The following is a 23,324-nucleotide window of genomic DNA, read 5'->3' as shown; positions in this document are numbered from 1 at the left end:
TGGTTCTGGGGGGGGTTGGACCTCTTTAAACTCGAAGGAAAGCAACGTGAGGGTTCCCTTGTGAGACGCAGTGGTGGTGGAGCAGAGGAGGGTGAAGGAGGGGTTAATGGTGCGTCCCGTTGCCAGGTTATGGCTGGGGACTGGGAGGCAAACCTTGCACGCCACCCTGTAGGGGCAGTTCTTTCCCAGGCCCAGAGGAGGCGAAATCACCCGTACTAATTTGTACATATCCTTATACGGGATCCTGCCGCTGTAAAGGAAGCACACGTGGGTTAATAGGACACTGAGATAATGGAGAAGAGGAAACAAGAGCTTAACCAGGGGTGAGAGACCCAGTTCAGGTCCATGTCTCTCTCCTTCTGGCTCCAACAGACCCAGACTGGAGAAGGCTGTGAAAAGTCACCACCATATAAGCATAGCTACCACCTTCTCCATTCCAAAGGGGTTAGCACCCTCATTCTCACCCAAACTGGGGATTCCCCGTGGAAAGGCTTGCCCTAAATGTGCACTAGCTCAGATACCCCAAGTCCCAAAAATGCCATATCGAAAGCCTACGACTGGTCAGAGTGATCTGAAATCCAAGGACATGATTGTACATCAGTACACAACTACTTGTTTAGGGTTCTAGGAATCTTTGCACTTTTATGGAGTTGCACCCAATTATACCAGCAGAGAATTTGCCCCCACATGGTCAGTTCATTATAGAAATCAGTTAATCAATCCTCTATTCTATGAAATCAGTAGATGAGTATGTTTTAACTCCATTTTACAGATAGGGAAACTGAGGCATGGAGAGTTAAAGTAACTTGCCCAAAGCCACACAGCTGCTCAGTGGCAGAGACCACTGCAGCCTCCCTGGCCACTATTAGGAAAGCCACGGAGTGAAGTTGCTTTGTCTGTTATTTCCTCTGGTCCTGCCTCACTTTCCTCCCATACCCTAGGTACTTTTCCATCACTGGCCAGGGATAACCCAACTTGTCTATGCAAAACCATTCATAACAGAGTGCAGGCAACTGGACAGAGCACATGGCATCCCTATGGGTCTCTTTATTTAGTGTAGCTGGGGGCCTCTGATGACATTCATTTACAGTATTTATCGATCTATCCCCTTCTCAACACTTAGACTCGCAGCCCTATTCAGGTGACAGGACCCGCTCACATCTGGTAATCCTTCCCCACTCAGCGACGGAGATTAGAGCTGCCATCAATTTTAAAATTAGCCTAGAGCAGCTTGTTTCCTCCTGGTGTTTCCCATAATAACCGGCTAGACTCCATGACAAAACAGCCTGGGCTCTCTTGCTTTGTGAGACCTGAGTGAGAGCAGGCACTGCACCACATCTGGAAAATGCCATCCACAGGGCCTGACAGCAGGTTCTTTCTGTGACTGGACTGAAGAACCCATCGTAGCACCCAGTTCCCAGTCAAAGGGCACTAGAAAGTGCTGGTATCAAGATGTCGCCCTTCCCAACCTTGTGAGGAGAGAATGAGCCTGCTTTGCATTGCTTGGACCTCCCAGGTCTACATGACCACAGCTTCTCTGCTCTACAGCATCACACACTGAAGTCTCAGAACTGTACGATGCATGGGCATCTGATAAGAGGACAGCCCTGCCTATTCCAGCCTTGGTGATGCTTTCACAGCCTGGGATGCTGCCGCTGAGAAGCAGTCCTGGGGAGATGGCTAACTTGAGTCAGTCTGGAAAAGGTTCTGAAGTGGATCATGCTAAGGACAGATAACGTTAGGAACAATCACTGCCTGGGTTAGCTCTCAGTAAGCAATAAATCAGGTTGCAAAAATGTGAAGGTGGATTGATTCCAAATGGTGAGCTTCCAATTGGAGCAGAGTTCCGGAGCTGACATTATCTCGTGCCTGAAGCTGATGCAGCACCGAGTGTACGTGGTTTCAAAGAGGCTGCCCAAAGTGCTGACCCAACACCGACAGGAGATGGAGCCTTGTGGCACTCGCGGTGCCAATGAGGATCTGCACCCAGAGAGGGCACTCACAGTATTCCTAATGCCGAGAAGGGTTGATGATGTGACCAGCAGCTCTGATGCACTCCCAGTGCTGCTGAGGGTTAGACCTCAGTAAGCTGCCCCAGGAACACTCCCAGTGATCTCAGGCATGTAGGCTGAAAGCAGCCTTCCTGGAGCACTGCTGGGGGTTGTGTCTGGAGCAGTCACCCTAAAGCACTTTTGGCTCCACCCCAATGGCCATGTGAGAGACCACCCTGACGCAATGCTTCTTCTCCAGTGTGGCAGCGCTAGACTAACTTGCTCTCCCAAGTGGCAAGTCTCTTTTCAGAGGGATCCTGGAGAGGCTGCCTGAGGAATCATTAGAGGATTCAAAAGCCTTCTCTCGTCTCAGCAAGGAGGGGGGAAGTGCATTGGCCGTATTAAATCTAGCCCTGTCCTCAGGCTCATCCCCATCCAAAGCATCCCAACCCTTTCTCAATGTTTGAAAGGTCCTGAGCAGCTAAATTAGCAGGAGTCCAGCTACCTCCGCAGCCTCTCTGCTGGGCTCACACACTGATTCAAATGGCGATTTTGCACGCTCCGGTGCACAAAGTATTTGGGGGCTGGAGGATGGACAGTTGCTTGCAGATTGTCTTGAGGGTGTGGGAATCTGATTGGCAGGAGGAAAATAGGAAAAGAGGAAGATCCAGAGCCAACAGGTGGAAGGTGGCAGTGTGCGGAGGTAGCTGGGGACTGCCAGAGGAGCTACAGAGAGGGATGCCGTAGGAACATCCAAAGGTTTGGATAAACACTGTACTTATCATGCTTCTCCGAAAAGAAGCAGCCAAAACCTTTGGACTTCAGCCCATTGCTAGTTATCAAAGGAGCAGGATGCCCAGGGGCTATAAGGCAGCCCACAAACAGGACGGTGGCTCTGTGCCATTGGACCTCCAGGGAGCCAGCCAGTATTTTCCTCTCACAGCTGCGTGTTCCAGCAGCTCTGATTCCCTTCCCTTCCCTGATTGTCCCAGGTATTACAGCCAAATGGGTTCCCCAAAAAAGGGGCTTTGAGAGGCCAGGGAAAGGAGGAGGAAGTTGGCTACATACCACGCAGCTCTGTCATACTCCGCCCAGATCCGGACAAACTCATCTAAGTGATGAGGCCCCAGGATGGAGGAATCCCGAGTCAGGTATTCAAAATTGTCCATGATGACAGCCACAAACAGATTGAGCATCTAAGTGAAAAGGAAAGAGACACAGAGAAAGGGATGGAGAGATAGAGACAGAGCATAAAAGAGGGAGGGAAGATGGGAGAGTAATATATGGAAGAAGACAGAAGAAAAAGGAATCTATAAATAAATAGCATGGTAGTTTTGTGGCAGCTCCCCCATGCACAGAACTCCTATTGAAGTGCATGCATGGAGCAGCTACAGAATCAGACGCTTAATTGTCACACAGATCAATACTAATATTTTCAAACACAGCATCCGACTAGGTGCACAGTGTATTACAATGGAAATAGCCTCTCTTTGGTGTGTCAGTAGCACCAGGCAGAGGACTCCTCCCTGACACGTTACATGTCGACCTGCGCCCATTACGCTTGGGAGCTGTGGATTGTGCTTATCTGAACGTCCCACTAAACACCAGCATTTAACCTTCAGGCAGCCGAGAGCATGAATAAGGAACCACACCACACTGGGCAAGAGGCAAGCAGGCAGAAAGGGTTAGTACATCAGCATTACTCCCCTGGGCTGTGTCTAGCTAACCAGTGAGAATCTGAGCAGCATCTGGGCTCTCCTCACAACAGTGACTTGGCTGAGCCAGGGATCAAGGAGCACAGAAGTGAGGAGATCTAGCCAATGCCTTCTGAAGTGCCTTCCAAACCCCACAGCGTTCTTTAGCTGAGGGGTTCACAGTGGGGGCAATGACCTTTTGCCACCAGGATACTTCACCATTACATTTGGAGCATCGCGTTTCATGCCCAGGGCTCTACTCTTTATTATTTCCACTCCCTTACATACCATGTCCCCTCTTGTCTCTCTGTCTGTCCCTCTCACCCGCAGTTTCTCTATACCACACCTTTGCCTTCCTTATGAAGGATGGGCAGAGTTAGACAGCCGACTGTAACTGGGGTTCTCCATCGCATTTCTGGCTTTGGGGCTTTACTGTACAGGGAAATTTACCAGCATTACTGTAACTGGTGCTATAGTTATTATGGCTATATACTCTCCATCTGGATATTCTTCTCTGGCACCACTATGGCCTTTTTCCAGTGTAGCTCATGTCTCCCTGGAGGCATAGTGCTTCCCAGCCTTGAGGACCTGGAGAGCTACTTTACCATTGAATGGATTACCAGTAAGCAACTGCGAACTGAGACCAGACAGTGTAAGTGGAGCTCTGATTGGATGCATGGACTGATACCACCCGCTCTGATCAGCTACATGTAGGGATGCCAAGAGCCACAGGCTGAGTGTCAACTGATTCAGTGCAAGCCCGAATGGTGCCTTTCCCACGCACCCTCCTGACTGCACCCCCTTTTTACAAAACAATTGAGATCACTTCCCCCCTCCATGAGTAGGCTCAAATGTGTGTGTGTGCATGCGCACACTGGTGGGGGGACAACTGTAACTCCCCACAGTTTCCTGCCTCAGAGAGCATACATTATCTTTTGCAACCACAACTTCTCTGTTAAATGAAAAAATAGGGATAGGAGGCAGATATAGACCACGTACATCACCTTGACCCAGAGAGCAGGTGGGCCTGCTCTCCATACTGACAGTCACATGGCAGATCATTTGAAATCCTAAATTAGGTGCAGGGCAAAATCCTGCTGAGTTGCATTTATGATGAAAGGGACAGGCCTCTGGGTCAGAACAACCCCTCCTTACCACTGTCCCTGAAACCAGCTAGGCATGGCTCTTACAGTGATAAAACCCTTCTTGAACATTTCTTGCTGTCCCTGGTGTAAGAGTGCTAGCTTCTTTAGCAATCGGGGTCACGCCAGGGTAACGGAACCTGGAGCAGAGAACAGAAGGCGAGATCTCTCCGAGTCTCTTTGCAGAGTGAATCCCACCCATCGTGGAGTAGTGGAGGGTAGGGTAGTGTAGAATGGGGTGGGGATGTCCCTGGGTTGGGAGCAGTCAGTGCTCAGTCCTCCTGAGAACTGAGAGATCAATGGGGTGGAAGGAGGTGAACTCACCAGGAAGGAGCAAAAGAAGATGAAGGAGACAAAGTACACGTAAGCCAGATCCGTGCCACAGTGCTCGTTCTCGTGCTGTCCGGACGTTGCTGTGGTGTCTGGCTCACAGCCTTTGCCTTGCAGGCATGACAGCATGATCTCCTGCCACGCCTCACCCGTGGCACTCCTGCATCCAAAACACACCCACCATTAACAGCTGCTCAAAGCAGAGCCCCTCACTGCTCCACAACTTTACTACATATGAGCGGGATGCTTGGAAATTCGCGCCACCTCCCCCTTTGGAAATAAAATCTGCTACCTCAGAACTTATGGTCTCTACCAATAACCAATGCCAGCGGCTTCTGAAGATGGCATAAAGCCCCCATAATAAACTAAAGTGTACAGCACTGTATCACAGTGGGAGGCAAGGTGGCTTCCTGACTCCAGCTAGTGATCATCTTATGCCCTAAAGCAAAAGGAGAAAGGACCCTTGAATTCCGACCTAGATGGCATGACTGCAGATGCTGTTCAGACACAGCTGTTTCATTTCTATCCTGCAGCAGCAAGTTCCACAAGTCAGAAATCCAACGCCTGAATGTCAGCAGCCCACATAGAACAGGGAGACTAACAGCTCCAAGTGTAAAGTTGAAAAGCCACTGTTGTGTGTGTGGAGCTAGAGTGACTTGTGATCCCCACCCGCTTTTCTAGCTGGGGCACCCCAGCTGATCTGCTGTGGCAGACACTCATGCAGCCAGGCAGGCCTTCAGCATTTTGACTTAGGTAGGGACGAAATGGGGAAAACCGAGATGTTTAGTTATGATTCAAAATGCACGTGTACCTAAAAAGGAGCATAAGGGAGGCCAGGAAGCTGCGGAAGTTGTTGTGACGGTTAATGTGGCTTTCTTCATCTAATTTGATATTCCCAAAAACCTAAGGGCAAAAAGGAAAGAAAACTCAACACACAAGAACTGCCAAGCCAGGAAGTGCACCGACCTGTGCAGCCAGGGACTGGAATCGGTTATGTTCCCTCCCACCTGCCCGTGGAGCAGACAGCTGGTCTGATCTCAGTGAGGATTACACATCACAAAGGCTGCTCCTTCTGCTGGAGTGCACCCTTCAGGTCAGAGAGCAGTTCTGCTGACTGCCACTAAGGGAGGGACTGCACTAACACAGACAGACACACATATGCGGGGATGGTGAGGAATCCATCTGGCCAGCAGCTGCCTCCTTCAGAAAAGCAGATCAGGAAAGCCGTCAAATGCTTTTCACGCTATGCTATCAAGAGGTTCCCTTTGTAAAAGGGTAGTAACGCCTTGGGTTAAATTCTCCCCTCTCTCAAAGCACGTTGGTGCAACTCCACTAAGCCAACACATCGGTAATAAATGACGGGAGAATCCGACTTATTGAATATATGTGCAGACATTTCTGGTACACATCAATACATGAAAGATTGTGAAGTGCTCAGATATTATGGCAATTGGAGCCGTGTAAGTATCTAAGACATCTAGATACGATTTTCGGTGCATCTTGTGTGTGTTTCAGTGTGTTTTGAGTACATGCCTCTTGAGAAAGAGGCATGGTCTGAACACAGAACTGGAGCCAGGAAGTCCTAAATTCTAAATTTGACTCTGACAGTGACACTTAACTTGTGCCTCAGTTTCCCATCTGTACAATGGGGAAAATAGTAGTGACCTACAACCCTGAGGTGTTGTAGGGCTGAATAAGTTTGTGTTTGGAAAGTACTTTGGAGAGGAAAAGTATTGTGTTAGTATCATTACATATCTATTCTACTTTCAGCATACCTAAAAATACACTAACCGCTGACTATTTTTTCCACAAAGGTTTTCAGAATGTGTAATTGTAGAATATTTTCTGCCTCCAGCTATTTTGCTCAAACACCGCCCACTCACCACTGCTTGGGGAATTTGTTCACAAAGGTGTTAAAACAAATCAAATACTATCGCACCACAAGGGGGATTAAATCTGATGGCAATTGTGAGGGGCTGAGAAAGCCTGGATGGGGGGTGGAGAGGCAGGGGAAAGTGGCCAAAAATAGATCAATAGAGCATAGTCAGTCAAATTTTTGGGGGAAAGCCCACTAAACAAATACATTTCCACTTAAACAAAGAAAACCAGATTCTCTATCCAGAGCAGGTGGCAATGACAGCCCTAGCAACAACCCCCCACCCCCACCCAAAGCACTTCCCAGCTGTGACCATTAGGCAGTTTTAGTTGTCACAATGCCTCGATCACCGTAGAACGAAGCCCTGAGTATTAATAGCCAAAGCTGCCTTCCCAGAGATTGAGTGTGGGTCTTGGACAGTCTTCAAACCACAAGATCAATCCTGCAAACCACGTAATCATCTGCTTAACTTTAAATGCACGAGCGACCTCCTTGACTACAGTGGGGCTACTCCTGTGCTTACGCGCTTTGCTGGACTGGGGCCTAAAAGCCTGGTTCTGCAAAGCGCTGAGTACCCTCAATTCCCACTGACTTCAACTGCAGGATCAGGCCCTAGCCCCGGTTTCTGCAACACGAGGCCTTCCCAAACCAATACAAGGATGTTGGGCAACAGAGATTAGCGAGAGGAACCAAATCAACAAGGGCTCTCACAAGGACCCTCTCAGGCAGGACGTTAGTTGTGAACTGGATTCTGCAGGTTGGGGCCAGACATTAGTGGGACTTGAGTCATTCCTAAGGTTTTAGGCACTATAAAGTTCTGCTTGAAAAGAAAGAGGTAAACTGAGCTGTCCACATGGATTGCCCACCTGAGCATAACATGAGAGATCTCTGATGATGTAATCCACAGGAAGGGTTCCATCCATGTGTACTACATCACAGGAGTCATGGTGACATAATCCTGGAGAAGGCAGTCTGGATATGTACATTGCCAGAGGATTCTGGGGGACACACACTGCAACCTGTGGGTGTATTAAACACTGCAGCTCCTACTGCGCAAGCCTTCAAACCTCTTCAGCACCTGTCCTGGTCAACAGACTCCAACACAGTAAGCAGATGCTAGACTGGATAATGCTAAAGTGGGTGACAGAGTGGACCACTCTTCACTGTCTCCCCCAGAGAGAAGCAGCCTTGTAGGAGCATACGCACACCTGGACGCTTTTGCTTACCTGCATCCCAATGATTGCATATATGAAGAAAAGCATAGCGATCAAGAGACAGACATATGGGAGGGCCTGAAAGGGAAATACACAATAGTCTGGTTTAGCAAGGTAGAGGCTTCAGAATATTAGTAAAATGCAATAGCTTGTGAACTGTGCTAAGCCCCCTATGGCCTATTGCAATTAGTTGCAAAGAACCAGTCAGAATCACACTCCTTGCTGGAATGGTGCAACATCTTCTTGACTGTTGAATTCCAAAACAAATACAGGGACTAGAAATTAAAATGCCACATAATTGTGATTTACAAAATACAGACAAAGAATTTAGCCAATGCAAAAGCACAACACCAGACAGTGCCGCTGTCAAACAGCTGGCAAACCATGCTGGGTACTGATATGCAAATGAGCACATCCAAAAAGACCTCCAAGGACCCTCTTGAATGGTGCAGTCCCCTCCCCTCCATTTTTTGCAAGGAAGCTTTTACTGCTTCTCCCTTCTGCATTTAGAATTAGAGGTGGGTTAATTTTAAAAAGTTCAGAGGGTTGGTTCATATAAACTCTCCACAATTTGGATGCTGATCCAAAATTTTCTCATTCTTCCTGAACCCCAACAGTTCATAAATATCATAAGACTAATACTTTAGCCCTGCCAAGAGTGCAGGGGATTGGAGTAGATGGCCTCTCAAGGTCCCTCTCAGTCTTACAATTCTATGATTCTAAGAATGACACAAGTTGAGTAAATGTTCCACCACCACACCTGCCCCCCACAGGGGAGACTAATGTGTCCTTTACCTTGAAGGACTGCACAAAGGTCCACAGCAGGATACGGATGGTGTAGCCCTGGCGGAGCAGTTTGATGAGGCGAGCAGCCCGGAACAGCTTCAGGAAGCTCATGTTGAAGCTGCTGGTGTTCACCAGCTGCAAGAAGATCAAACAATAAGAAGAAGGCAAAAATCACCACGTCTATCCTCCACCCCCAAGGAGAGGAAAGGAGCAAGGCACCTCCCTCCCGCCTTTAATCACTGGTACGACTGTCCAAGGTCAGAATATTCACCTTGGTGTCTGTCAAGATGATTTCTGTGATGCTGCCAATCACGGTGATGAAGTCAAAGATGTTCCAGGTGTCCCGGAAATAATTCTGCAAAGAGATCAAAAATATGTGGATGGGGAGCACAATGATCTCAGATTCAGGCAACGCTGAAACACATGCCAAGTCTTCACACATCACCACCACCACAGATATTGTCCTCCTTCTATGCAACCAACCTCTGGAATACTGTCTTGTGTCTCAGGGGGTTGTTGCCCAGAACATATATATGGTGAGGCAGATTTTCTATAAGGTAACTCTTACGTTGAATAGGCCAAACTGCTAAAAGAAGGCACAGAATTTTCTTGCATTGTCAAAAGGGGACTATAAGAACAGAGAAACTACTGCAATCCTGCCTGAAGGCACAATCACAAGTGGATGAGCCCAGAGACACAGCTGTCTATTTAAACTATGCAGCAGAATATCTATGCAACTGAATATTTAATACAATCAGGTGCCTAAATGGCTATCTACAGCTTCTGAAGTCAATGGAAATTTTGCCTGAATAAGAACTTCAGGAACTGGCCTACCAATAACACTTTGCCTTTACATAGCACCTTCCATTTGAGGAAATCAAAGTGTTTTAAAGGGGTGTATAAGTATCGTTGTTCCCATCTGATAGATAGAGAAAGCGAGACAGAGAGAGATTGAGAGCCCAGGAAGTCAGACATGCAGCCAGGATCAGAATCCAGGTCTTTTGATTCCCAGTCCTTTGCTCTAAACACTAGACCATGCTGCCTCCTAGATAGATAGATCCATGATTCAGAAAAGGGTTGCTGGTGAGCTGTGCACCCCAAGCACACATGCTGCTGGGATAGAGGAGGGCTCTTTGCACTCACAGAACTGTCCATTGACTGGCTCAATATTCTGTCTCCATGTCTCGGAGGTTGGTTATTCACTATTAATTATTATTTATCAAGTGCAATAGGTGTACATGGCCCCTCATAAGCTTGCAACAAAAAAGTCACTGCCCCGTGCATCTTGCAATCTAACAGAAATAGTTTAATGTAAGTGTGACATATGCTGGACCGCCATAGTGGAGAGCAACCAGATGTCATCCAGCAGGACAGGTGAGAAACAAAAGGAAAAAGAAATAAAGAAAAAACAGAATCAGCTTTTCCTAAGAGTAGCTGAAGACAAGAAAAAGTGTTATGTTCACAAACAACACATTCCTTGGTCTGAATAATGAGATAATTAGTAGTGAATGGCTGAGACTCAAGGGAATGCTAATTAAATATGAAGCCTTTCACCACTATATCACCAGTTCCAATCTGGGATCAACAGTTATCAATGAATGGGTATTTCATGGCCTGGTTGAAAGGAATTAGTAGACTCAATCCAGTTCCTAGTGCACAGGCATCAACATAATATCAGTCACCAACACAACTGGTAATAAAATGGCACCCTGGTTAGCAGCCTCAGCAGAAAGGCCAAAGGCTGAACAGGTCTAGACACTGAATTGCCCAGGTGGGGAGTGGTGACAATCTGAAAGCTGTCACCAGCAGTAAATTCACAGAAAATATAAAAGTCCATTAAAAATAACATCACCATTTGGGTTCAGCAGTGGGGGTGACTCTCAGTTGCTCAGATTAAATGAAAACCCCAGAGATTTCACTCTAAGATATTAACTCAGGAATCTGGAAAGCTCCAGATGTTGGGCCGGGAATCTGGAAAGCTCTGGACTGACCAAGAAAGCTGGTAGACATCCAGTGTCATGGTGTTTAACAAGAATCCAAAGCAAGACTCCAACACCCAGAATAAGTACAGCACTCAAGAAGATGCCAGAACTCAATACCAGTTACATACCAGGAAGCTAAATCCCATTACTAATGCCAAAAGAACAGAGTTTTAGCTACACACTAGGAAGCCAAAGTCCACTACCACTGCCAGTTGAACTGAGTACCCAAAGCTGGTATGAAGCACTAGTACCAATCACTTACCAGGAAGCCAAAAGCTATGATCTTCAGGACGCATTCCAATGAGAACACCATGGTAAATGCGATGTTCAAGTACTTAAGAGCCAGCTCATATGTGTAGGGCGCGGAATAGTACTGCCAGAAAGAGAGAGAGTCAGAACCATCTACAGTCAGCTACCAAAATTGGATCTTACAAGGAATCTTTAGTTCCATGATGGGATTAGACTTTGCCCAAGCTCCTGAGATTTATCCCATGTGTTTTACTATTGACTGGCTAGTGACAAGCTCCCCACACTTTTTTTAAGCCCGCTACATATCCAGTAATATTCATTCTGCCCTTCTGCTTTGTTTCTGCTGAGGTTAAGGAAAGAGGATGGAGCTGAGGGGAAGAAGGGTCATCCAGGTGGCAACCACTCCTAGGTGTTGATCACAGAATCAGCCCAGATTACATTACAATTGCCAGTGTCCCACTAATTCATGAGGTCCTCCTGTTGAAGGCAATTGTTGTTGCAGCATCACTGTTTGTTACCTACACTGTTCACAATGTAAGGGTGTACTGAACTTTCAAGTATGTGTTTGTGCTCTTGAAAGAATTTCCTACAGGCTATGGGGAAAGCAACAACAGAGATGGTCCATATTAAAACAGGAGAGTATTAGTCATCTTCCTCAAGATTTGAGGAGATGGAAGTTGGCACCTCAATGTAGAACATGCAAGTGTCTGCACAAGAAAGACAAAAAAAATTATCCTTAGGTGGAAGAATTGCATTTGGGCAAGCAAATCATTTAGTCAGATTCCTAACGTGGGTGTGAAAAATGCAGGTGCAGTTTCAGAGGCTGGGGTGAGGTCCCTTTGAAAATCTGGCCTTGTGTGCCATCGGGATTAATTGCCTTTCAGGTTTCACAGCAAGCACTGTGCTCGATGGATTGAGTGCAAACTGGAAATATTTGCTTGAATAATGAAGACACCGGTGTAAGAGCTGAGGCTGTGACCCCATCAGCTTTCCTAGTCATCTATGCCAAGAGACATGATATGAGATGCGACCTGGGTGCCAAGACCCCAGTATCTTCTTAAAACAAATAACATAGTTTCTAAATCCCCCCCTGTCTATTTCACCTCCTCTCCAATTCCCTACACAGAGGCATGCCATCCTGGGCCTCTGGTACACCTGGTCAGCTCACCTTCATCATCAGCACCACGGTATTCAGTGCTATCATGGCCATGATGGTGTACTCAAAGGATGGGGAAACCACAAAGTGCCAGACGCGGTACTGGAAGGTGTGTCGGTTTTGAGGCATGTAGCGGGTAAGAGGTTTGGCACTAATGGCAAAGTCAATGCATGCCCTCTGAAACAAAACAAGGTCTGTTAGCTTGCACTCGCTTCTCGTCTTTCCTCCCACTACCCATGATGCCCTGTTACTGGTTCTCTGCTACAGGTGAATGGAAGAGAGTGAATATTGTCCTCCTGAGCTGTGCGAATCCCAAGTCCCCGAGGGTTCCCTGTACGTCATTATGCAGAAGTGTGTTGACAGCCAGATAGATGGGCTGAGGAGAGATTGGGCAGAATATCTGCCGCTATCAGGATCCTCAGGTCCTTCCTCCCCTCGAGTTAGGTGGGTTGCCTGGGGCCATGGAGGCTACTCCAGTCATTATGCTGGAGACGCAGCCCTACAAAAACTCTTCTGCCTTCGGAGATCTTCGGGGATGATGAGTTCCCCAGCACCCAGCTGAGCTAATCAAGCTGAACGTGGGGAACGGATCTGTCCCAAGAAGCAGAAGGTCACTATAATCTGCAGCAAAATGTATACCCTGTGATGTAGTGAAACAATGCAGGATTTTCCCATGACTGCATTGTAATCAATTTCACTCCATTCACATTCAGCATAAAATAACGGCATGAGTTAATGACGTTACTACTGTGGTTTAGACTCAAATGGAATAAACTTAGACAATCAGAGCACAGGGACTTTGTACAGTTACTGAGCTGTTATGCGACAGTTGTTTTCAGAAACTGTCTCCTATACAGATCCCCGTGTCCTATACTGCCCTCCACATGCTCGCTACAAACCACATGATCACACCAAACCTGGCGGCCCCAATTACTTATTTTATCCAGCTGACAGAACATAAAAAAATCAAACTTAACTGAATTATGTCTCAAAATTGTTTCTTCACTAGATGTTCTAGGCGAATCAGACTAGGGTTCTTCCTGTGAACTCAGTAATAGCCATACCCTGGAATAATGAACACGTGTGTCCTTCCACCTTGGCATTTCTTTAGGCCAGGATATGGTTATTGCCACATGGACAGGAAATGGCCTCAAGTTACCATCTGAAAATCACCCACTATTTGGGAGCATTTGGGCAGTAACAGCACAGGAAATCCAGGCAGTTACATGTACGCCCACACCTTGAATACTGCGTACAGTTCTGGTTGCCTCATTTCAAAAAATATATATTAGAATTGGAAAAGGTACAGAGAAGGGCAACAAAAATGATTAGTGGGATGGAACAGCTTTCATGTGAGGAGAGATTAAAAAGACTGGACTGTTTAACTTGGAAAAGAGACGACTAGGGGAGATACGAAAGAGGTCTATAAAATCATGACTGGTGTGGAGAAAGTGAATAGGGAAGTGTTATTTACCCCTCCATATAACACAAGAACCAGGAGGTCACCCAACCAGGCAGCTGGTTTAAAATAAACAAAAGGAAGTATTTCTTCACACAATGGCAGTCAATCTGTGGAATTCTTTGCCCAGGGATGCTGTGAAGGCCAAAAGTATAACAGAGTTCAAAAAAGAACTAGGTAAGTTCATGGAAGATAGGTCCATCAATGGCTATTAGCCAAGATGGTCAGGGATTCAACCCCATGCTCTGGGTGTCCCTAAGCCTCTGACTGCCAGATGGCAGGACTGGATGACAGGTGATGGATCACTTGATAGTTGCCCTGTTCTGTTTATTCCCTTTGAAGCACCTGGCGTTGGCCATTGTCGGAAGACAGGATACTGGGCTAGATGGACCAATAATGCCGGATAAAATGCAGATGAGGAAAATCATTTTCCTCTTCCAGTCTAGGGCAAAGCCTCTCTGGCAAGGAAGCAGGTGGGGGAGGGAACATGGCTCCCTAGCTCTTCTGTTTGAATGCCAATAGGGGTGATTCACAGCTGCCACAGATGGGTTTTCTTTATAACAATAGCCTCCTTTTCAAATAGCTGGGAAGCCTGGTGAACTATTGCTGGATGGATGGTCAGGACAAAAATGTAATCAGTGAGAATGACTCAGGTGTGATTAAAACATCCTACGTTCCAGAAGCAAATGCAAAGGGAAGGCAGATGTCGCATAAGCTGGAGTCTAGGCTGAAGAGAACTTTACTGGATTCCAGCCAAGCTTTCACATCATATGCCTTAGCCCTCAGCTCCACCACTCCATGGTCTATACCTGAAGCTGTCTGTTGCCACAATACATGCAAAACAAAATCATCCTGCCCTCTGCTCTCCTGTTTTTATGTGTTACCTCGTTCTTCTCCAGACTGCACTCCTCCATCATTTTGTCTCCTTGCTCCTGGAAAGTGATGATGATGAGAGCCACAAAGATGTTGACAAAGAAGAAAGGGAAGACCACAAAATATACCACGTAAAAAATGGACATCTCCATGCGGTTACTGCGGCTGGGCCCCCGGTCCTCCTCAGTTACATCCACTGAATGCTGCAGCACCCTGGATATACAGGGAAAAAGAAAGGCACAAAGGGTCACATAGATGCCAATGGCTGGTCCATTCTGGATGCCTCTTGTGACAAAGTTCCTCCTCTACCTTGGTGGGTCCTGCGCTTATTGGCGGATTTTCTTCCTCAGAGATTCACCATGTGGGTTGGGGAAGAGCCCAGAGGCCTTCCCCTCTGGAAGAACCCACAGTCCAGGTCAATTGGGAGGTTTGGGGGGAACCCGGACCCGCCCTCTACTCTGGGTTCCAGCCCAGGGCCCTGTGAACTGCAGCTGTCTATAGTGCCTCCTGTAACAGCTGCATGACAGCTACAACTCCCTGGGCTACTTCCCCATGGCCTCCTCCAAACACCTTCCTTATTCTCACCACAGCACCTTCCTCCTGGTGTCTGATAATGCTGGTGCTCCTCGGTCCTCCAGCAGCACACCCTCTCACTCTCAGCTCCTTGCGCCTCTTGCTCCCAGCTCCTCACACTCGCCCCACAAACTGAAGTGAGCTCCTTTTTAAAACCCAGGTGCCCTGATTAGCCTGCCTTAATTGATACTAGAAGCTTCTTCTTAATTGGCTCCAGGTATCCTAATTAGCCTGCCTGCCTTAACTGGTTCTAGCAGGTTCCTGATTACTCTAGTACAGCCCCTGCTCTGGTCACTCAAGGAACAGAAAACTACTCATCCAGTGACCAGTATATTTGCCCTCTACCAGACTCCTGTACCCCACTGGTCTGGGTCTGTCACACTCTCCACATTGTACTTGACTAGGAGAACATCATGTACCAAATGGTACCACCTTTAATATTCACCTCCATCTGTCCCCACTGTGCATACTGGTTATGGTGATAAAGCAAACCTTCTACCTAACCTGCTCAGTCATGGACATACTCTGACAATTCTGGCTACCTGTTTCATGACAAGATATTCCCCTCTCCTACATTACAAGAGTCCCAGAGCTCTTCCCATTGTCTACCCTGGACGGTGGGCTTTGCCAGAGTTAAACATACGTCCCTCATAAAAAGGGGTATCCCAGAACACCCCCTTGTTCAACACATGGTAGGGGATTGTCCGAGTTCTGCCAACATGGTGAGTGGACTAGCCCACAGACTTCCCCTCTGACTTATGCTGGGAGATGGACTGGCCTCAAATTCCCCTCAGGCCCACTCAGGGCAGTGGACTGTCCCAGCATTCACCTCCCAAGAAGGGAGTTGGTTCCACCAGGCTCCTATACCCATTAACTGGTGAGAGTTCTCACATACTGATATAATTTCTTGACCTATCTCCTTCCCCACAACTCTTCTCTCAGTGCCTTCTACCCCTTTCCCACCTGGAGAAACCCAGTTACTAGCCCTATCATTTAAACAGCTGTTCAAAAGGGGAACGTGAGGTTTCTTCGTGAATCCTGTGCCCACAGACACCTGGAAGCAGACAGGACCAAGCACAATACTCACTGTGGCCACCCCTCTCCAGTGGAGACAGTGAAGAGAGTAAGCAAAGCCCAAATGATGTTGTCATAGTGAAATTCATGGCGCTTCCATTCACGACACTTCAACTCCATCTTGTTTTTCTCATGGTCCACGTAGTTGCCTCTGTAAGGTTAGGAGAGAATCATAGAATATCAGGGTTGGAAGGGACCTCAGGAGGTCATCTAGTCCAACCCCCTGCTCAAAGCAGGACCAATCCCCAGACAGATTTTTGCCCCAGACTTTTTTTTTTGCCCCGATCCATAAATGGCCCCCTCAAGGATTGAACTCACAACCCTGGGTTTATGCAGGCCAATGCTCAAATCACTGAGCTATCCCTAACATCAGGACCTCTTTATACTGCCAGGACTGAAGAGGATTTAACTTTGCAGGGCAGCAGGGACACTTTTCTCCCCTTGTAAGGATGGAGAAGTCTTGATGGGGAGAGAAAATTAAGGAAATTGGAGGTGGGGAGAAACAAGATGAACAGGTTGAAGGAGACAGAGAGAAGGGGAGAGAAAAAGCAATCAAAAAGAGAAGGAAAGAAGAAAACAGACTGGGAGAAGAGTGGGGAGAAAGAGTCAGGGAACGATTGAGAGACAAATGAAAGAGAGAAGGAAAAAAGGAGAGCTGGTAGGCTGAGCTTGTAACAGAGAATGTGTCAGAAGGAGAGTTCAGAGCTCATGTAATTCTTCAGGCAGCAGCACCTCCAGATTCTTAGCCCATCACAGGAGTTAATGTGAACATTTTGAACAGGGCAGCAATTCAGAATCAGTTTTTTCCCCATAGAATTTTTAATTGAAAAATGTGCTAGAAAGCAGCAGTGATAGTGCAGGAGATGCTCTTGGAGCAAAGGAAGCACAGCTTTGGCTTGAGGAGACCAGTCTGTCTTTAAGTGAGACGGGAAGCTCACTGTTCATTTAAAGACAGGCCTTCCCGTACTGATCCCACAGTGGACTTCTCCCCAGAATGGCAAGGACAATGCTCTGAAACACAGCAAAATTTCACTTAAAGGATGAGAAAGGAGTTCATTCCTCACGGAGTCCAGACATCTGTACTAGTCCTTTAAACAATGCTTTGTGGCTTTGATTCCCTAGGAAATGAGGAGTGGCTCCAACCCATGACCAAGGACTTCACAACCCAAACTGGATATTAACCAGCATCTGAGGGGGTGAAAGACCAGAGTTTTCACTACTGGTCCTTCATGTATCTACTTCTCTCCACACCCCGGGCAGGAGTGGATGCCTTTGCCAGGGAAGCAGACTGGATCATGCATGCTGCACGGTGTACCTACATGCAATCCTTCTCTGTGTCCTTAGAGCTGTCCGTACAGTAGAAAAATTTGCCCTTGAAGAGCTGGACAGCAATGACTGCGAAGATGAACATGAAGAGCTTGTAGACGATAAGTATGTTGAAGACATTCTTCAGGGAAGTCACTACACAGTCAAAGACAGCCTGCAGGAGAAGGCAAACCCAAGGACATGATTCACCATGCAGAACCTATGTATTTTGTCAGAGGGTGGGACCAAAGCTACCTAAAAAGGACATCTGAGGAGATGTGTCTCATTCCTGGTAGGAAAAGGGTGCCAGAAGCAGACACTGTCCCAGGCAGAATAAGCTATTTTATAAATGACCAGAACATCCCAAAATCACTTATGGGAAAGCATTGCCCCAACAGGCACAAAGGATATTTATACCATATAAAGGTTCTTCACAACCATGTCTCAGGGCAGGATACAAGACACCATAGTACAATTAGCACTACTTAAGAACAGTTAGTGAACACTTATTTATTTAGCCTCACCTCCAACAACAAGACAGACTGGATATCTCTAATTACAATCGAAAGACACTGTCCTGTATGGCAGGTAGGCCTGAGGAATAAAGAACTGTAGATAGGTGCCCCAGACAGATATGAGATCCATAACCTTACTTGCACTAGATGATTATTCTTTCAGCGCGATCATTCTTACCAGGGATTTCAGATAAAAGAACGCTGCTGTTTTATAAAATATGCTTTTCAAAAATAACCTCTAGAAGGCTTACTCTCAACGGAGTGCACTTTTTAAATGAGTCATTAATTTAAAAGCATTCAGCTGCTTTTAGTATACTATAAGCCTGGGTTTTTTTAAAACTCAAGTTTCCATTTATGTGTTCTCTGATCAACCCAGGGTGTGAAAATGCCAGTGCAGTTGGGATTGTCTTTTTGTTCTGTTTGTGCAGCACCTAGCACAACAGGGTCCTAGTCCATGACTGTACCAGACACTACGGTAATACAAATGATAACAGTAGTAATAATTGCAAAAACGAATGAATCCTTTGGACATCTACCTTCCTACCTATACTGGCAAATGAGATAGTTAGACCTCTGCGCTATCATTTGCAGCAGTTGAAGGCTGATTTTAAAAATCAGGCCCTGTGAGTTTACTCTTGCAATGGAGTATTTTGTTTTATTTTGTCTACACTTCATGCAGGCTCCATTGCAGTATTCTGGACTCTATTCTGGACTCCGCCAGCCTAATTAAGTCAGAACTGCAGCGGGTATGATAGATACTTCAGCCAGCCTTGTGGAAGCATCAGAACTACCTGCAATGCTGAAAAAGGATCAGTTCTCAGTGCAAAAGGAGCTCAGGCAGCCTTGGTGGGATCTAAAGACAGACACTTAGATCAAGAGCTGAGCTTTCCCGAAGTTTGTTGGTGGAGGGATCCAGGTCTGGGAGTTCGATCAGCCTATCGGAATCAGCACCCAGGATCTGGGGGCTCGTGTTGAGGCTATTTTTCATTGCAGTGGCAGGTTAAATGATTCCTGTATGTTGTGGGTGCCGAAACAGGGTTCCCCAGTCCCACATCAAATGGGCATTTAAGAATCCACACCTACTTTACATGACTGAGTATCCATATATGAAATTTAAGCCGTCTATTATTAGTAAGGTGCCATGACTGAAGACTGAGTTTGTAGGAGACCTGTAAACCAGTCTGTAAGGTTTGTTGATTTCTTTGAGGTTTGGGAACGAAAAGTAATTGATATAAAGCGCAAGCACTACTCTATCTCTTCCTAACCAGGGAATTGGTCCTAATTCCGTAGGCTGGAATTCAAATTCAATGAGAGAGGAACGAGGAAGGATCTCTCTTCTACGTTGGGGGATTCTCTGATTGTTACCTCACCAGGATTCTGTCTGAACCTGGGGAGAAACGGAACCGAGGACAGAGAATTTTAAGCATTACCTTGAGTTTGGGCAATCGTTTAATGGTCTTCAGAGGCCTCAAGACCCGGAGCACACGCAGAGACTTAATGGTTTTGATATCCCGGCCTTTGTTGGTCCTACAGAGTTGGAAGGAGGCACACACATCCAAAAACAAAACAAAGAGAGGCAATAAACTTCCTGAGTTTGGGAGGAACTCATTGGAGATTTTCAACAGCATTCACTACTTCCCAAAACATGCACATATGAGAAATCTAGGGCCACAGGCAGCCTAGGTGAAAGCCGGTGTCAATCCATTAGCGTCCAGGGGGCTGTACCTGCCTCCAGAAGCAATGGGTGTTCAAAACACATACTGAAAACGTTTGCAAATGAAAAATTAGGACTCTCTGGATCAGAGGACGGAAAGCAGAGGACTAAGCTCAACATCAGCTTTAGTGCATTCCCCCTTCAACGAGGATCAACTGCAGTAGCAGATCTCGTTATTGTGAGAAAGAGTGAGGTAACAAGGTTAAAGTGGGTGATCCGACACTCTCGCTGTGCTGGGCCATCTGTTTCAAAGGCGCCACGCCACGCAGCATTCCTGCAATGTCATAAACTCATGCTGCCTGGCATGTCTGAGTTTGTTTTCCTAATGTAAACGCTTTTTCCGCTCTGTGCAATTTACAAACGCGAAGAACAAAATGCCACCAATATTGCAATTTTTAAACAATTGCTTCTGCTGTAAGCAAATTACATCGCTATAACAACAATAATGTACAAAATAGAAGAATGCAAATTTCCTTTGTTGGCAAAGTGCTCTATCTACTGGTATCTAGCACAAATTTTTCCATTGCACTCATCTCTAGTATCTGCCCTCTCTATTCTAGATAAGCTTAGGCCATGTCCTCAGTTGTTTCGTGGCTGAAAAACCTGGGCTCACTCACCATTAACTAGCCTGCTATTAGCTGTGGCTTGCTGGGCTGAGGAATGCTTTCCCTAATCAGTCTGACGGGTAATCTATAGTATAACTTTATACTATGGTTATAAGGAAAAAAACAGATTTTTGTCAAGGGAAATGTTGTTAAAACCCTGATTTAAACTGTGATTTAAAAAAAAATCCAAACCCAAAAACCTAGGTGGGTAGCTACCAATATTCTGATCTGAGAACAATCAGAATCTTATTTTGTATTAGTAAAATAGACAAGGCTTTCAGTACATTTTGCATCCATCTGCTGTACTTGAAAACCTCTAGAAGGAGACTTACGACAAAGGGTACTTCTAATTGCACGGCTCCTTTTGTAAGGGTTAATACAATAGAAAGCACAATAACAGACCTAACCATAAACAGATGCAAAGAAAAACACTAATTAAAACTCCTTAACAACAGTACAACCCCACAAACACCACATTTAACGCGATTGCACAAACATTGGAATTAACCCACTTCATGCTTTGGCACTGTTACTCTGTAGGAGATTTTTCAACACATCGAGACCTCTCACAGAAGCATTTATCAGACTCTCCTGGCCTGTGGCGCTGCCTGTGCAATTTTCACCTCCTATTTTTTTAAAAGCCTTTGGGAGACAGACTATTTTTTATTTGGAAGGCAAATTGCAGCCCATTTTCTCAGCCCAGCAGCATGAGGGCCCCCCGGTGAGATGTTCTCACAAGGAATATGCTGTGAAAGGGATTGGGAGGGAACATCTAGCTGTCAGTGGCTGACATGTGACACTAGGACTGTGTGAGCTTTTTCTAATGAAACCAAGAGTTCACGAGGGGTTTCAACAAAGCTTGGGGAGTTTAGGGTTATGCCCAAAATGCGAAACCAGGAAGATTTTGCCTTGTCTCAGGTTTCTTTTGGCTTGGCAGGTCCTGGGTCACCATCTCCAAACAGGCTTCCTCCTGATCTTTTGGTATCTGCTGGGGGGAGGAGTGGGGAAACCTTGGTGGCACTCAGGAGCTTTTCAGGGGCAGCAGTCAGATCCTGCCCCTAACTCTTCTTCTTCAGGGAGGTGGAGCAATGGCAAGACAAGCCAGCTCTTGCCAAATGCTCAGTAAGACAGGCATCTCACAGTGGGACCAGAAAATGGTCCTCAGACCCTATTGCTGTGCACCGCCCTTTGCTTGATTCTGGGACTGAAACGCCAATAGCCGAGTGCACCCTGGGGGTCTCAGCCCCAGACCAAGGTAAAGGGCAGTGTGAAGCAGCATAAGGGGGACCGGAGGATCATTTCTCATTCCTATTGCTGCAGGATGGAAGAGGACAGGGCAAAGCACCTATTTCCTGAATTTACCTGCTAAGGATTTGCAAGGAGTGGGAAAGGAAAAGTGTTTGACTTGTTCCTCTCTCTGAAGCAGAATAGGGAGGGGGACAGGTCATACAGCCATCCCTGAAAAGTCAGTGGGAGAAGAGGGAGCTAGCTAGCCACAAGATTTACACAGGAGATGGCAAAGTGTAGGTGGAAAGCCCAGGTCTGGGGGCTTGTGATCCTCGCCTGAGGTGTGGGAGAGTTAAGGGATGTCAGGGATCTTCTCCCTCTGTCCCTGCTGAGACCAAGGAAAGGGGCTGCCAGAGAGGGAGAGGGATTTATGGTGCCTGGTGAAAAGTATGTAGAGTTTTAACCTGGTCATTGGCAAGACTCAGTAATTTCATGCAGAGTTGTCTCGTGTGTCTAAAACACAAGGGGTGCACATACACACAGCGACCCTTTAAAAGGGCCAATGGAACTAAAACCATTATGTGTCACCAGCGGCGGCTCCAGGCACCAGCGCTCCAAGCGCGTGCCTGGGGCAGCAAGCCGCGGGGGGCGCCCTGCCAGTCCCTGCAAGGGCGGCAGTCAGGCTGCCTTCGGTGGCATGCCTGCGGGAGGTCCGCCGGTCCCGCGGATTCGGCAGCAATTCGGTGGTGGGTACACCGAAGTCGCAGGACCGGGGACCTCCCGCAGGCAGGCCGCCAAAGGCAGCCTGCCTGCCGTGCTTGGGGCGGCAAAAAAGCTAGAGCCACCCCTGTGTGTCACACTACTCTAACACGAACACCCATGACTGAACAGTGCTATGTCTTCAGTGAGAACTAGGGTGACCAGACAGCAAGTGTGAAAAATCGGGACAGAGGGTGGGGGATAATAGGTGCCTATGTAAGAAAAAGCTCAAAAAATCAGGACTGTCCCTATAAAATGGGACATCTGGTTATCCTAGTGAGAACACGGGGGTCTCTTCCACAAGACACTCTATTATCACATGGTCCCCAGAGAATACTTCTAGGAAAGTCACAGGCTGGCTCACAAGCATTTTGACTAGCTATTAAAGTGGCCCCTGGGAATAATGTTATCAATCACTTTTTCCAAAGAAAAGGAACTCAAATATTTTTTGGAGATCTTCAGGTTTCTTTTCATTTTGGGGTCCAAAATTAAACATACAGGACCTGATCTTGGAGCTGTGCTCCTCTATGCCACCCAGCTGAAGATGATAATTCACTCCGCCTTCTACCACTTGAACATGGAATAGTCCAAACAGCAGAATGCAAGGTTTGGAAAGCTCAGCCAATTGATCCCTCTGATTGGGGTAGAATCTGCTATTGCTTTATGAAAAAAGGACAGGGCATATAACCATGGCTTCCCATTGTACCATGGACATGGTACTCTTCATCGATCTCCACTGTGTGTTTATTTCCAACACACACACACACACACACACACACACACACACACACACACACACA

The 23,324-nt window shown here is 46.8% G+C and overlaps 1 protein-coding gene across 3 annotated transcripts in view; it reads right to left on the bottom strand.

The window, feature by feature from the left end:
• Positions 1-23,324, bottom strand: part of CACNA1E (calcium voltage-gated channel subunit alpha1 E) — a 211,045-nt gene that overhangs the window by 23,169 nt on the left and 164,552 nt on the right. For all 3 annotated transcript variants that reach the window (XM_026656079.1, XM_026656080.1, XM_026656081.1), the window contains 12 exons: positions 19,650-19,746; positions 17,719-17,879; positions 16,413-16,550; positions 14,764-14,965; positions 12,433-12,597; positions 11,278-11,388; positions 9,305-9,388; positions 9,043-9,168; positions 8,260-8,325; positions 5,969-6,060; positions 5,152-5,317; positions 3,060-3,187 (listed from right to left, as the gene is read on the bottom strand). In XM_026656079.1, the coding sequence (XP_026511864.1) occupies positions 3,060-3,187; positions 5,152-5,317; positions 5,969-6,060; positions 8,260-8,325; positions 9,043-9,168; positions 9,305-9,388; positions 11,278-11,388; positions 12,433-12,597; positions 14,764-14,965; positions 16,413-16,550; positions 17,719-17,879; positions 19,650-19,746 (1,536 nt within the window). The remainder of the gene's footprint in view (positions 1-3,059; positions 3,188-5,151; positions 5,318-5,968; positions 6,061-8,259; positions 8,326-9,042; positions 9,169-9,304; positions 9,389-11,277; positions 11,389-12,432; positions 12,598-14,763; positions 14,966-16,412; positions 16,551-17,718; positions 17,880-19,649; positions 19,747-23,324) is intronic.

Source organism: Terrapene carolina, unplaced genomic scaffold, assembly GCF_002925995.2.
Source record: "Terrapene carolina triunguis isolate 2854851 unplaced genomic scaffold, T_m_triunguis-2.0 Scaffold211, whole genome shotgun sequence".
NCBI classification, from domain to species: domain Eukaryota; kingdom Metazoa; phylum Chordata; order Testudines; family Emydidae; genus Terrapene; species Terrapene triunguis.
Note: the sequence above shows the minus strand (reverse complement) of the source record. Positions and strands in the feature narration are given on the sequence as shown.